Source organism: Rhea americana, unplaced genomic scaffold (assembly GCF_003343005.1).
Source record: "Rhea americana isolate MKP2758 unplaced genomic scaffold, rheAme1 scaffold_2, whole genome shotgun sequence".
Lineage (NCBI taxonomy): Eukaryota > Metazoa > Chordata > Aves > Rheiformes > Rheidae > Rhea > Rhea americana.
In genome coordinates, this window is record NW_028186149.1 from 1,712,620 (window position 1) to 1,728,239 (window position 15,620).

At 41.0% G+C, this 15,620-nt stretch overlaps 1 protein-coding gene across 2 annotated transcripts in view; it reads left to right on the forward strand.

The window, feature by feature from the left end:
• Positions 1–87: 87 nt before the first annotated feature.
• Positions 88–15,620, forward strand: part of RORA (RAR related orphan receptor A) — a 384,486-nt gene continuing 368,953 nt past the window's right edge. The window contains exon 1 of one of the 2 annotated variants that reach the window (XM_085303285.1): positions 88–316. In XM_085303285.1, the coding sequence (XP_085159411.1) occupies positions 148–316 (169 nt within the window). In that variant the 5' untranslated portion in view covers positions 88–147. The remainder of the gene's footprint in view (positions 317–15,620) is intronic. The other variant, XM_085303284.1, reaches the window with a different exon arrangement.

Consider the following 15,620-nt stretch of genomic DNA (forward strand, 5'->3'; position numbering starts at 1 on the left):
TGTGGTCACAGGCAGGCAAGCTCACATCCCATCTGGATCACGCTCACTCTCTCCCTTCTGCTTTTCTACCATAGAGTTGCACTGGAAACAGAAGATAGAGGGAGTGTAGGAGCTCGCCATCTCCAAGCGATCTACATTGGGAAAAACATGGAGTCCGCTCCGGCAGCCCCCGATCCAGCAGCCAGTGAGCCGGGCAGCAGCGTCTCCGAGGCGGCCGCCGGCGCCAGGGACACCCCGGTGAACCTGGAGCCTGCCCGGAAAAGCGATGCGCCGGCCCCCGTCCGCAGGCAGAGCTACTCCAGCAGCAGCAGCAGAGGTAGGGAGACTTGGCGAAGGGGGRGGGGGCCGGGGGAGTGGGTTCGGGGGGTGGGTGGGAATAGGAAGAGGGGGGTAAGAGAGAAGGGGGAAATGCAGCGATTTAATCCCCTGGTGTATTCCTTTGCTTTTTAAAGCCGTGCGCACAAACAAGCCACGCTTCTACCCCCTGCAAAACCTTGCAAACTTTTATACCTTCTTTTAATTGCTGCAGGAGGAGGGACAAATGCAATGAAAATATTGAGCGGTGTTTGGTGGTTCCCAGTATCTCTCGTTTATTGCCTGYGGTGTCCGGATGGGTACTGTGCCCCTGAAATTACATAATTTCATAAATATATAAAGCAACAGCAAGAGTATTGAGATTCAAGGGAACAAACTTTTAAAGCTGCAGTGTCCTTCTTCTCCTCCCTTTCCCCCCTTTCGTCTGTCTCGTTTTGACAGTTTCTCAACTGGTGTGCGGTGGCTTGTTGTGAGTGGGGGAGCTGTGATTAAACAGGAGATTTGCGGTTTGTGGATGACTTACTCGCTCTTTTGCATGCTATTCTTCCTTACTTAATTTAAGTGCATTAAAAAAAAACATTTCGTCGCGGAGCTGATGATCTTGTAGCTGCTGTTGTTTCTTGAAGGYGCCCAACTTTGCGAAGGGTCTCTGTGCTCTCCTGGATTCCCCTTCGCTCCCGCCCCCCGGAATTAAACATCGCAGACCGCCGACCCCTCTGCTGCCGCTAAGCGCTCCCGTGACTCGCGCGGCGAGTTTCCTCGCGCGGGTCAGCCCTGAGCGCCGCAGGGCAAGTTAAGCGGAGCGCGAGCGGGCTGCGGCGCGCAGCGGCGGCCGCGCCGGGCTGCGCGCCGCGGCCGCGGGGCAGGCGCGGCAGGGCCGGCGGGCGCTGCGAGCCGCGCGGGCGGGCGGAAGCTGCCGCTTTAATTAGTTGTAAATAATGTATGAAGCGTTGCTCCTGCAAGAGGGGGAGCGCGCCGGGAGGCTTCGCTCGGCAAAACCACTTGGCGATGGGTAAAAAATAATTAAATAAAGCTATACGAGAACACACGGAGCTGTTTAAAGAAGTGACAGGCAGAGAAAAGTCCGTGCCAGGTGGGAGCAGCAGCCTCTCGGCGGCCGCCGCCGGGGCTGCCGCGGCGATGCCTGGCCGCCGCCGGGGCGGGAGAACGTCTTTCCTCGGACGGACGGACGGACGGACGGACGGATTTTTGGTTGTAGGTCGGAATATGGCTGATCATGTGTTGGCTTGTGTTTTACAGTATTTTTCCCCTTTTGGCCACACCCCCCCCCCTTCCCAGGCAGCTTCCCACTCAGGGAATCCGCGTACAGTAAAAGCCATCGAGATGACACACGCCGAAACATCTAATTAGAGGCGATTTGGGAAGAGGGAGCGCGCAGTTAGGCGGGTGCTGAGGCGGGGAGCAGCGGGCTCGGCCGGAGGAGGCCGGGTGGCCACGGGCTTGTGTGCGGAGAGCTTTTGGCTGCACAGAGAATATATTTAGAGCTAGGGAGAGTGGATTTGGAATGCAAGCCGGTTATGTAACAAGGTTAATCAGAAACACTGGAGAAATTTCCTTAATTTGCTGGGGAGTTTTCTGGCCGCTTTCGGAGCGGCCGTAGCTGGCCGGCGTTACCCGAGGCGCCCCGGTGCCGCGGCCGGTGCCCGGCGGGGCCGGGGGAGCCGGCGGAGCAGGCAGCCGCGCCGGCCGCCTCCGGGGCAACTTCGGATGCGATCAATTATGTAACGCTCGGCTGTCGTTGCGGTGTGAATCCCCAAAACGGGGCGAGGGGGGCAGCCCAAGCAGAGCTGGTGGTTGGGGTGTGTTCTGCGTGATCCCCAATTGTTTAGGCTTTGGTACTGCTGACCTGCTGACCCATATGTCCCTCCTCCCCCGGCGCTAGATCCGGGGGGGTGAGCACTCGCACACGCACTCGCACACGCACACGCACACGCACACTCCCGGAGACTCGCCCTCCCTGCGCGCAAGCGAGCACCGGGTTACGTAACAGTCTGAATGAAAAAGCGAAGGTCAGTGATGGAGGCATCCGTGTGCAACACAACAGCGAACGCCCTCGGACATGGTGTGTCTGCAGTCTTTAAAGTGAAATAGAGCTCATTAATAGAGCAATAACTTGTGTGTGGCTTTTTGAGGGACTGGGAAGAGAGAGAGGAGAAAGAAAGGGAGAGTGGCAGTGATTTGAAAAAGGGAAATGTTTGGGTTTTTCAGATGATGTAATGGAGTTGGCAGAAAATACAAGCCTACTCCTAGAGCGCAAACAGTAAGAGAATTGGAGCTGGCGTTCTGTGCTAATGTTGCATAAATTAGAGTATTGGAAATAAATTGATCTACACACTAGATGATTATGCCTTTCTAATATTTAAAATCTGAAGATACATAACTGTGCAGGAAATACATCGCAATATTAATATTTTAACCTCCTTGAAAGTGGGACTTTGATGGAGATCTTACGTGCAACTGAACCCCTGTAACTTGTAGCTTTTTTTTTTTCTTGAGTTATTGAAATTGAATTTGAGTTCTTGCTTTTTCAAATGATACTGGATTTCTTATGGCAGCAGCATGACCTTAATGTGTGACTAGTACGGATATGAATACAGGTGAATTTATTTTTAGAACAGGTACCTTGTAAGCTCATATGTTCAAGTATGTATTGAGCTCAAGAATGGAGCTCTTGGGGTTTTGATTCTGCAATATGTTCTAACCTGGCATATCTGGATTCTCGTGCCATCTGTATGGAGGAGTCATATAGGTATATAGATACTTAGATATACGTATCCATACAGACACATATCTGTAAAAAATCCTTATTGCTTGACTCAGTAAACTTCTTAAAACACCTGAAGTGTTACTAGCTTTGTATCTTTTACTTTCATAGCTACAACTGCTGTAAAACTGCTTTGGTAGATATTTCAGAATTTATAACAAGCAGTTTAACTAGGAGGTGAAAAAAACAAAATTGGAAAAAAGGGCTGCCGATGAAGGAAAAGTGTGGGGAAAGTTTGCCATGGATTAAATTCTTAAAGGAAGCTTTTGTTAGTCTAACAGTAGCATTTCAAAATACCGTATTCCTTGATACACATATATGTTTGGATGCTTAAATATTGTGATTTTTATTTGCTGAAGTTATGCTATTTGTGTCACTGTGTATAATAACACTTAGCTTAAAACACAACTTAGGAGTTACCAAAAGCACTTTTCAAACTGAGAATTGTTACCTGATCTTTTTAGTATAGGGGAGCGTGCACGTATGCCTGCATGGTTTGGAAAATTATCTGCAGTCYTGTATGGAAACTGATCATTAGAAAAATGATACTACACACAGGAAAAGCAGGAAACAGGTAGAAAAGCCYGCTTTTTCCAAATAAGGATATTATTACTGCCAACACTGATTGTTAAGGTTTCCCCAAGAGCTATCAATATCTGGCAGGTTAAATCTCAATCCCTGCAAGTTCCATAACAAGACTTGTGCTTCAGTGACTGCTTCTGGCCCCAGACTGAGACCTCTAAGTGCCGCTCATTTCCCTTTGCAGGTTTTGACATCCATGGAGTTTTCTACGTGCTACAGTGTAAGACTGCACGTTTTACTACTCCCCCTTAAAAATAATCAAAATTGAATAAACTAGCTTTTAATAGAGAACTGTTGTCTTATGAAAAGTGAAATATATAAAAGCTTTTTCATCTGATAAAAAATACTCTCTGCTTGGGAGAACTGAACCCTTGGTCTCAGTGGCATATCAGTCAAGAGAGAATGTCTCACCAAAAATATTTTAAAGGCAGCATTCACATTGTTGGAGGATGCTGTGTTTAAATATTTCTATAATGTCTGGCATTTAATAATAGAAAGCTGCAGCTGTTTAAGTACTCATTTTCTTGCTATTGAATTGACAGTATTTGCTGTTTTCCAGAACCGTTTTGGGGAATTTAGTATCTTGTCATTCAACCTAATCCTTTTTCTGCTGATAGACTTTGGGGTAGAGGTTCCTTTTTGTGTCTTGTTTTAATTTGTGTGATACCCCATAAGTAGGAATGCGACATCATTGGTAGTGACATCAGTAGATTTGTTCTGTTCTTTTTATTTTAATCCTCTATTGCTAAATTTTTTCTGTTCCTGGATTTAGTCTATTCGTTAAAGCATAGTTGTGCTACAAAATTTCGGTGTGTTGTTCTCAGGATGAGTCTCTGAATTTTGCAAATTTGCATATTTTCTGTAGATTTTTTGGATTTCCTTTGTTATCATCGAGGGCTATTCTGCACGCACCACTGATTTAGTCCTATTTTGGTAAATGATATGTGCTATGAATCCTTTAAGGGGCAACACTGTTTAAAATGCTTGTAGCTTCGGAGCAATAATAGCAGCACTATGTTCTCTTAGGAACAGTGCAGTTCTCTTATTCCAATAAACCGCAACGTAGTCTCTTACTTTATTTGCTTGAGAAACATCTCAGGAGCTCATAAACCAGTATGTAAATACTGTTATCATTCAACCAAATGCTGTAATTTTACTAAATAAAGAACATGTTTTGTAATGGAGATGAACAGGCTGTGTGACAATTTCAGTTTTGGGTATTGAACTGCTTTTAAATGGAAAGGGCAATTTCAGCTTTGGGAGGTTGTCTGATTTTTCTAGTATTTGTTTTCTAAGCTACGGAGATGTGCACTGGGGAAAATCTAGAGGGACTCAATTGATCTCAGTGGAGATCAATTAATCTGAGAGCTATCCCAGGGGRAAAAAAAAAGTAGCTGTAAATTACTATCTAAATTAACCTTAAAATTAATTCTTCAACAGCTGATCCATTCTTTCCTGAAATATTTTTGAAAAGAGAGCTTTCAGTGTCATACATTTGTAGGTAGCAGGCCTAAAAATTTGGAGTATACCTCAGTGTAAGACTCGATGCTCTATAGGTTAAGGATTGTTTACAGTCTATGTGTTTTCTTGCTTCTGAATAAGAAAAGCAAAAGGAGGCAGCAGTGGCTGGTCACACAGGAGGATAAGGAAGGACACTGGACCCAGATAGTTTACAGGGAGCTGTCAGAATGAAATAATATACTTAGTGTAGGGCCCTCCACTTCTGTGTTGCAAAGCAGTTGTGTCACCTCCACAGCTGTCTGTCTATCCAGACCCTTCAGTATATAGGCATCAGAGCCATCAAGGACTTCCTGTGGATTCAGCTCTTTCACTCTGTGTTCTGTTCTTTGGGAAAGGATGTTGGGAAGGAATCAATGACACTGCTTCTTCTCTAGTAGGACTGTTTTTTTTTTTTTTTTTTTTTTTTTTTGTTGGCCGTGGTACATGTGGACTCCAGCTTCCTGGAAAGGTTCTGTAGTTTGCTGAATTTCTGTAGTTTTGGTTGAAGTGAAAGTTCATAGAGGTAAGATTTGAGAAACTTGCAGACATGTGGAAGTACTGCTACCACACATCATATGCAGATTTCTGCCATCTTGTTTTCTCTTCTGCTCATTCTTTTTTCTAGTATCATATGTTTCAGCAGTTGTAGGTTTGATATTAACTTCTGGAAATGTGTTTTACAGAGTTGTTATTTTTAAGTTAAAAAAATCCACAACTGTCAGAAAATGCATGCTTCTTCATCTGCACAGATTCTTACAGATAAATAGAGGAAGTCCCTCCAGAGCACTGATTCCAAATCTCTTACAGTTCCTAGATCCATGTTACATATTTCATGTCATTAGCTGATCAAACTTCATCTCAAAACTTGTGAGCTCTCTTTGGCCCCACTGTTCTGGCAGAAAGCTTTTTTACRACTTTACTGTTCTGATGATTAGAAAGCTCCATCTCACTTCTATGTAAATGCATTCATGATCCGTTCTTTCACTTCTTTAAATGTTAGCTATAAAATCTCCTCGGACAGAATATGAAGAACAGGCTGGTACTGTATTTTGTGATAGCTGAACTAACATACTGAGCTCTGTTCTCTGACTCATGGTTTAGCACCTCAACATATCTGTCGTAGATATTATGTGCTGATAAATATGCAAGAATAGCTTGTCTGTATCTCAGGAAGAGTTAATTGTATAATCTCTTCAATGTGAAAATTGCAAATTATTTTTCATACTCTTATCTGAAGTCTCATCTAGGCATGTTTCGTTCTCAGCAACAACTGAAGTTTTCAGAGACTAAAGGTATTAGGGTGTGTACTATTATGAAGAAATTGTGGGGCTTATTTTACAGTGGTTTAATCCTGTGGTTTAGCCTCATTGCACCATTCAATTGGAAGGATCCCCAGGTGTTTTAAGCACTATCAGGAACCATTTTGCTTATTACTGAAATCCAGCCACTTCTAGTGTGGAATCTGACAGCTGTTTAATGGTGCTCAGCCATGCTAAACAGATCAGAACAGAAAGTGAAGAATACCATACCTGATTGAAACACTCAGAGGGATTTTAGGTACATATAATATAATTATCTGAATTGGAATTGGGTCAACAGCTCTATTCCAGAAGAAAATTACTGTAGATTTTTTTTTCTGTGGCTGTGTATGGTCAAGAAATTGATTTGAAATATCTTCCACAAAAAGATACCCTCAGCAGTGAGATAATCACAGGGCCTACCATTTAGCCCATTATTGTCACCAGTTCTGGTAATATCCAYGTTTTCTTCAGGTATTTCTGCGTATATTTATTGTTTGGTCCCATGCTGGCATGTGAATYCCTACAAAGCTGAGGGAAGAACTAGGTCTTGCTTTGTAAAACAGATTGCTGTACGATTGCTTTTTAAAAATAGTGTTGCACTGCCTTAGGTAAAGCACACCTTTATTAATGGAGGTTCAAAACTATCTTAGAGGCTGAGAGACAGAGAACAACATGCAGAGAACTGTTGACATTAAGCCAATAGACAATTTTGAGTGGGGAGGCACCCTCTTTTCTTTTGAAGGTCATTGGGTAGTATGGGGAAGATCTATGGTTCCTTCAATTTTACTTCCCATATAGTCTAGCAAAACAAACTATAAGCAGAAGATTGGTGAGGAATGGTGAGGATGTAAAGGAACAGAGTTAAAATTCACGATCAACTGAGTACATAAATGTTCCAGTAATCATGACCAACTGCTGAGTCTTTCATCGTAATTTAATCTAATAATTTCCATGCACTTCTAAAGGAACACACTATGAAGCTGGCAACTTCTGAGAAATTGCTTGTGCAGTTACAAACAGCATTTGAGCTGGCATTAGAGCAGCATGATTGATAGTGAGATGGAGAACAAAGTTAGTGGCTGAAGCAGAGCTGAGAGAAATTGCTAGCAGAATGTGAGAAAGCAGAGCTGGATTATGATAACCTCCCTTGTAGAATTAAATTAAACCTTTTTAAAGGTTTTATTGATTTTAGTTTGTAGTTGTACTATGCATTTACTTTATATGGGTACATGAGATTAATGAGGCAGGTATAGTGATCAAGGAGTGAAAAACTGTGTTGCTGCTGTTCTTTCTAAATGTTTCGTTTTGTGCCGACAGTGGGATATTTACAGCGTTAATTGACAATATGTTTGTGCACTTTAGTTTAGTTGAAAGTCTTAATGTAGAGCAGCGACGGAAATGAAGTGGGATACCAGACTCCTAAAAGGGTTTTGAACAGAGCCCCCACACACCTTTTTTTATTACTCGGGTGAGAATTCTTTGATAGCATGCTTGTCAAAAGAGACAGTTTGTGTGAAGAATGGTGAAGATAGGGCCGAGAAGGATACAGCTAGCTTTGAAAATATGGCTGCAAGAATACAAAATGAAAAATCAAAAACCAGAGATAGACCGTTTGGTATAAGAGCCATCATGTATGCATCCAAAAGCGTTGCCAACTCCTTGCATATGAGAGAGGAATTTTTCTCCATAGTTACGTAGAAGTATATGCCATACATTTCGGAAGTACACAGACAGGCAGAACTGTAGGCACTGTGGGGAAGACTTAAATTATGTATTAGCAGAGCTTGGCTTGACTGTTTTGGCACTGATGCAAGGTCTGTGAGATATAGTCAAGGATAAAACCAAGGCCAAGGCTTGTGAAATACAGATTATAGGTTTTATTTTCTCCCTGTAATAGAAATGTGAGAATATTTTTAAGTAATATTTCCCCTCATAGATTGACTCCAAAGGTAGAGGTGGGAAAAATGCCTTTTTATGAACTTATGAACTGATAAATGACTTTGCCAAATTCTATGACAAATGTAAATCAGAGATAGAGAGCTATGCTGCCTTGCCAAGTACTACTGTAAGTAAGGGTAGAAAGGTAAAGCTTTAACTATTCCTTTGAAAGAAGTCTCAAAATTTGATAAGACAAGCTAAATTACAGCTTTTGGTAATACTTTACTTGAAGTCAAAAACTATCARTGTAAAATATCTCCTAAATCCTGTGTATATTAAAAAATAAAATAAAATAAAACCATTCTCAAAGGAAATTGGGGCATATCAAAAACCTCTTCTCTCTCTGCATCAAACTTTATTTGTGTGATATTCAGGAGAAGTTTGTTAGTCAGTTAGTCATTTGTATTGCGATTACAGAAGTTGTGAAGGATCCTTTTCCGCCTCAGTTATTATCAAGAACTCTTTAAAACATCTAATGCAATATACTTTGAATTATTAGCATATGATGTTGAATCATAGCATTTCTGACACAGTACACATAAAAGTAAGTCTGTTAGCAAAAACTGAGGAGCAGCTCTTTACCAGGGCTGGTGCTTGGAAGAATAGTGTATGTAAAGAAACATAGTGATACTGCAGTTTCAATCTCCAAGCATTTTAAACTGTGTCAGTGACCAGTCATAAGATACTCCATCTTTATACTATGAGAGTGTTTCAGAAACAACAAGTAAGTCATTTTTAAAGATTTTATTATGTTTCAACTCTCTTGATATTTGTAGTGGTATACTATTTTCTGTTAAAGTCAGGTGTACTTATAAAAACTGCATTAATCCTATTTCCATGAACATGGATCTGCAAAAGATCAGATTAAGGTCAGTCATACATTAGCAACATGAAAGCTACTCTTGGCTATTCGAAGTGTTCTGCACTTCTGGTAGTAGACTTGATCCTGGGACAGTTTCTATAATTATATATTGTGTATATATAATTATATATACACAATTGTGTGTATATAACTATATAATTATTTATTATGTGCTTARTTTTAAGTATCAGGAATACTTCTGTTGATGTCAGTGTCACTATTTACATGCCTAGAACTAGGTATGTGTGTACTAAGGATCAAGGTAAGACTACTAGTAATCAAAAATTGCGCTGCAAAGTTATTTGAGAAAAATATGGAGCTTTAATACCAATTAATGTGACTTTGGAAAAGAAATGAATTGCCTTTTGCTTTCCAGGATCATAACTCATCATAAATGATCAGAGGGCTGGAGCATCTACCCTACAAGGAACGGCTGCGAGAGCTGGGCCTGTTCAGCCCGGGGAAGAGAAGACTGAGGGGGGATCTGATCAATGTGTACAAGTACCTGAAGGGAGGCTGTCAGGGGGACGGGGACAAACTCTTTTCAGTTGCCCCATGTGACAGGACAAGAGGCCATGGGCAGAAACTGAAGCACTGGAAGTTCTGCCTGAAGGTGAGGGGGAATTTCTTCCCTGTGAGAGTGATGGAGCACTGGAACCAGTTGCCCAGAGAGGTTGTGGAGTCTCCTTCTCTGGAGATCTTCAAGGCCTGCCTGGATGCAACCCTGTCTACCATGCTCTAGGTGACTCTGTTGAGCAGGGAGGTTGGACTGCATGATCTCCAGAGGTCCCTTCCAACTTACTGATTCTGTGATTCTAGCTGTGGATCAATTGCTGGAGGAGAATGCATGTCCTCTGTTATGAACAGTTGTCAGGAGATGAGTGAGATTTTTCTTGTGAGGCAGGGTACAGAACCTGGTTGCACTTACTGATCATTATATTTGGAATATGTTTGCTAAGATTACTAAAAAATTTTGTCTATTTCTTTTGTAATTGGTGAAACTCTTTTTGTTCTTCCTATAACAAACAAATAGTTGTTTCTGCTTTCTCAAGGAGAGAAGAAAAGGGAGGAACAGAAGAATGAATTACAGGAACTAAGCTGAGGTTCAGCTGCAGARAATCTAGAACCTGACTATTGAGGCAACCTGCGTTACTGTTATCTGTATCTCTGGACCTCAGCTAATTGTCCGCTTGTTTCCTCTAGTTAGGCTCCATTCAGCAGAGTTTGCCCGTGATGATGGAATTCTCTCCCCTTTTTGTTCAACGTGTAGTGCACACTTTCAGCTTTTTTTAAAGATGCCTGGCACCTGTTTATGAGCAGTTGCAGTTGTTCATGTTGTTGACTTTAACACCCTATTGAGAACCATACCTGTGTCAATGGCTTCCCAGAGATATTGTAGTGTGAATAGTAGTGTAATGTCCAAGGGTATATGAGAGAACAAGGCTAGATCAAGCTTTTTAAAAGGGGGAGGGGAGGAAGAAAAAAAGAAAATCCTTCCAAAATTCTAGGTAGTCAGAAACTTTCCATAGCGTTCTTGCTTGCTTCTCTTAGAARTGGGACAAGCAGTTCTGTCAAACCAAAATATTTGGTTTCTGTTCTCCAAAGAACAGCCTGTTGTAAGATGTTCACCTCAAAGGTGATGGGGACAGAGAGACTCTGGAGGAAGCCAGGGTCAGCAKTCGGCAGCCAGGGTGATTGGTAGTCACCACCTTCCATATAGCAGGCTGAATTTTGCCCTGGCAGTGGGCTTTTCTGTTCCAGCCGTGGGCCCAGACAGCTGAAAGAGGTTTCACAGTTCACCTTCCTGTTGTTTTCTGCCCAGTTTAGAGACTGTAGAAATGGCTTGTCACAACTCCTTGGAATTTCTTAGGCATAGCGTTTCTCATCTTTTCCACAGCAGAGGTTCAAATCAGTGTATCTTTAGGGATTTGGGAGTAAATGATCCCAAGTGATTAGGTGGGGGCTTGTGTCAATATATTGAAAATACTTTTTTGTGTTGCTTTTCTCTAMCGTGCTCTGCACATGGCAGAATGCACATTGGAAGCAAACTCAGCTCTGAAAAGACAGCAGCAGAAATGTAATAACCAACCCAGAAAGGAAGTAAATGAAGCCAAAGGGGAGCAAGGTAATTTTGGGTAATGAATGGTAAGAGAAAGACAAGCTGCTTAAGTAAGAAGTGTAAGGAAAGAGCACGAAGGAAAGGACTGATTTGGAGAATGATCTGAAAAAAACTTCGAAAAGGGCTGGATTAGTAAGGAAGCTACAGCACCTTTTGATGAGAGTGGGAGAGGATTTTATTGCCTTATTGCCTCTGGAGAATTCGTATTTTAATATTCTGTGATCTTGCCTTTACTGTGCAGTGTGACAAAATGTATTTCAGTGCATGATGGGGTCTCAAAGAGTTGCCTCTCACAGGTTTCCTGCAGCACCCCATTGTTTTCAATGAGCTCTGACTAAATGCTTTCACCATGGATGTTGTGCTAATATGTTATATGAATTATTTGTCTTATCTCAGTGCTGTGAAATTAGAAACCCTTTCCTACAGTGTGTTAAGGAGATTAAAATGAAAGCCTGTTTTTATGGTCCAGAAACACTGCATATATAAAGAAAATATTTTGTTGTGATCTACCAGTGGGGTACTGTAAAGAAGCTTTATAAAGCAAATGCATTTTGTAAACTAAATGGTGGGATAAGTTCCAAGCTTCCCTTGAAAAGATTTATATTGTTTTCCCTGGTGTCTTAAATCAAGGAGAATAGTTTGGGAATGGTAGATTCACCTCAGATGATGTTGTTGTCATCTCTGAAATTAACTTCCTTTGCAGCTGTGCAGTTCCCTCTTCTAAACCTTTTCACTAGGTTTACCTTCTGGTAGAAAGTCTTGGGACTGGTTTCGGCTGTTCTGAATGCAGGAAKAATCATATTAGAGGCTACTATCACCTATTTTTTGTTTGTTTGTTTGTAAGAAAGAAATTGTTTTAAAAATCAGTCAAATGGTGACTTTGCAGAGGTTCATATTCATGTTACTCCCATCACTTGAATTCCTGTCTTGTCTATCAGTCTGTTCCWAAGCCTCCCCCACCTGGTGGGTAGAATATAGTGTAGATACAGAGTGTTTTATTTCTAGTGACTTACTTCAATCTTATTGTCATAGTATTCCAAGACACTTTATATGGTAACTACTCTTCTACCTGTGTGGTATTTTTCTCATTACTGGTCTAAAGCTGTAATGAAATTTCCACCATACGTGTATTTAAGGTAAAAAGCATACCTTACTACATTTGAGCAATATCTTAATTAAGAGACCATGTATTATTGTAATATTATGTATTTGAGAGGGAAAGAGTAATGGTAATAGGTCAGAGACAGCATTGTATTTTTTTCTGGGTTCCCTTCTCATATCTGTAACTTTCTTACTCCTTTCTCTTATTTCGCTACATGGAAATAATAAACAAGGTTGTGTATTGCTGCATCAGTAACATTGTCCCTTGGGGCTTCTTTACATCCTGGTCAGAGTTAAGAAGTCATGGAAATAGCGTTGGACTACATTGTATGCAGGTTTCAGCTGAAACATACTGAGCTTCAAATCACAGGCACTGAGAAAGGCAGGAGATATGTGACAGTTGACCCTTCATTTCTCTATCCATGGAGTAAGTTAGCAGCACCAGGCCAATGAAGTGCAATAGAATGTGCTTTAATATTTGATGACTTTTTAGACATTTACTTCCTGCGGCATATAAGAAGAGATAGGCAGAAGTCTGGCATTTTTCCATCTGTCAGTGTTAGAGAAGGAGGAGGAGGTAGCAGCTGTGCCTAATCTGTTTTCCTTCTTGTACTCCATCATCTGCTCTAGGTATCCTTTCGTGAGACTAGCTCTATACAACCGAGGGTCCCTGGGATAGCTGAGTATTTTGTTGGGTCAGGAAATGAAAAATTCATAGTCTATCACTGATGCTGCAATCAAAACTACTGGTGTGGATGCAGCTATGCCAGCAAAAGGGGACTTCTATCTTGTTTATCTTATGCTCAGGAGGACAGTGTAGCTATGCCAGCATTAAATATCTTTTTCTTAAAAATTGTCCTTTGTCAAGCTATCCATGCTGGAGGTGGAGTGAGGTTTGGGGAGGAGGTAATTCTCTTGTCATAGCTGTATCAGCAGAGGCTCCGCTATATAGGGCTTAACTGTCTTTAGGGGAATACAGGAATCTCTCTCTGGTCAGCCCTTATCAAGTGGCAGTTATATCATGGCTGGTCTGTGGAGTTATGTTGTTTATGTGAAAGACTTCTGATTCTCCTGCAGAGTGTACACTACGGTTTTGGGGTGTGCTAAGAAAATACTTTCCAGCATATTGTGTAACTAATGGTAATTAAAACCTTGAAAGAAATGGATGAATAACTAGTTTTTTGGCCAAAAAAGTAGAAGGTTAGTATTCCTTCTTTTGGTATAAATTCTTACCTGCTATTATTATGAGCATTTTCGAACATCTCTTGACAAGACGATTGCAGACAAATTAATTTTGTTTCAAGTGTTCTGATTATTGCAACCACATTTAAGTGTTGGTGCAAGCAGTTGAAGTTTTGGTGTGATAGTGACATTTCTATGTGGTATTTTTCCAGAAAAATAAACATTTCTGCATCACTGGTTTCCAGTATAATATTTTTTTCTGTAAACATTTAGCTTTTGATTTGCATTCTTTTTCAATTTTTTCCAGCTTGTTTTATTTTAAGCATGGAAGCCTGTAACTGCAGCATGCTACTGAGGAAAAAAATGGGCACAAAACAAGCACAAGTAGGGTATACTTAGGGTGACTTAAAATTAATTTGTTGTAAATTTTAGTACTTTTAAGTAACATAATTTGAAACATATTTTAGATTTAAAACAAGTGATAAGGCTTTTCTGCACAACTTCCACCAGCATTTATATGGGCCAAGGAGTCTACTTTCTTGTTCTTCAATGTTAAAATTTTAGCTGTAATTTGTCTGCTAATGTGCAGTTAATAGTAATGTGGCAATCATTTGGTTCTGAAGAACCAGATAGACTTTTAGAATTGTGGAGAGATTTAAAATACTATGGAAAAACACATTATTCAAGGAACTGTCATAATAAGTAGCCTCTTAACATTTTTCTTAAGGATAAACAATTTGGAGAAAAACATATTCCTTTCAGTGATACAGGTGTGGTTATAAATTTGTTTTGTGTTGGTKCTGAAATTTCTTCATAATATTCCACATGATAAGGTGCCCATTCCTTAGAATTTGTTTAAAACATCAAATGGTGAACCTGTGGAAGGATGCAGTGCTGGCATAGTGATGTGCTTTCTTGAATATCATATTCATTTGTTTGGATACGAGTGCCCACAAAGTTAATTTGTTCAAGAGGGACAGGGGTTTGAAAAATTCATAGTGTAGATTTTTACATTGCAAGGAGCAGTGAGTTGAGTTCTTAGTGTCAGGTAAAAGCTCTTACTGTGGCGGCTGTTTTATCAAAGGGAAAAAATTTTGCAGGAGAACATGAGCCAACACAAACTCATTCCTTGGTAGCAGTGTTTCATGTGGTTTAGCTTACCCCATCAAATCTGTACTTACAAAGAAATTGTAAGGGATGGTGTAGCTTTAAAACTGCTCCATTTCTCTCTAACTACTTTTTACTTTGGGTACAGGGAAAGACATCTTTTTTCCTTCCCCCAAGTTCAGCCATGGTGTGAGGTAACTGCAGTCACTCTGTGTACGATAGCTAGGAGCTGGTACAGGGAGAGTGAGCAGCTCGTGGCTCAGCAGTGGCAGAGGTGGAAGGGCCTTGGGAGGGCTCTGGGTGAACACCACCAACCATCACTGAACAGTCTGCACTTCAGATGCAGGAGCTCACTTAGCCTGTGTTGGGATCTACCATCAAGGACGGTGCAATGTGYGCTGGAGTTTCAGCTCCAGGTGTGAAGAGCTGGATGACAAAATACTATATAACTGTTACGGATAAGGATAAAGGGCAAGTTTTATCCAAAGGCAGTTTCAAAAACTGTAGATATCTAAAATATTGTTAGTGAACATTTCAGTTTTTTATTTACAGTATCCTGCTAATACATGTTATTATTAATATTAGTAAGGAAGGCTGCTAATTAAGGTCTGAAACTGTACTGAAGTAAGCTTTCCAGCCCATTGGTTACACTCACAGAAACAAACTAATACATGTTTTTTGCTTCATGTGCTCAGTGAYCATTGGAGAAATCTGTTTGATAGACTTCAGAGTAAAGGAATRTGCCAATAACCAGTTAAAGTGTTCTGACAAAAGATGTAATTAATAAAAATGGAGAAACTGGCTAACATAGAGATATGGCAAATATGT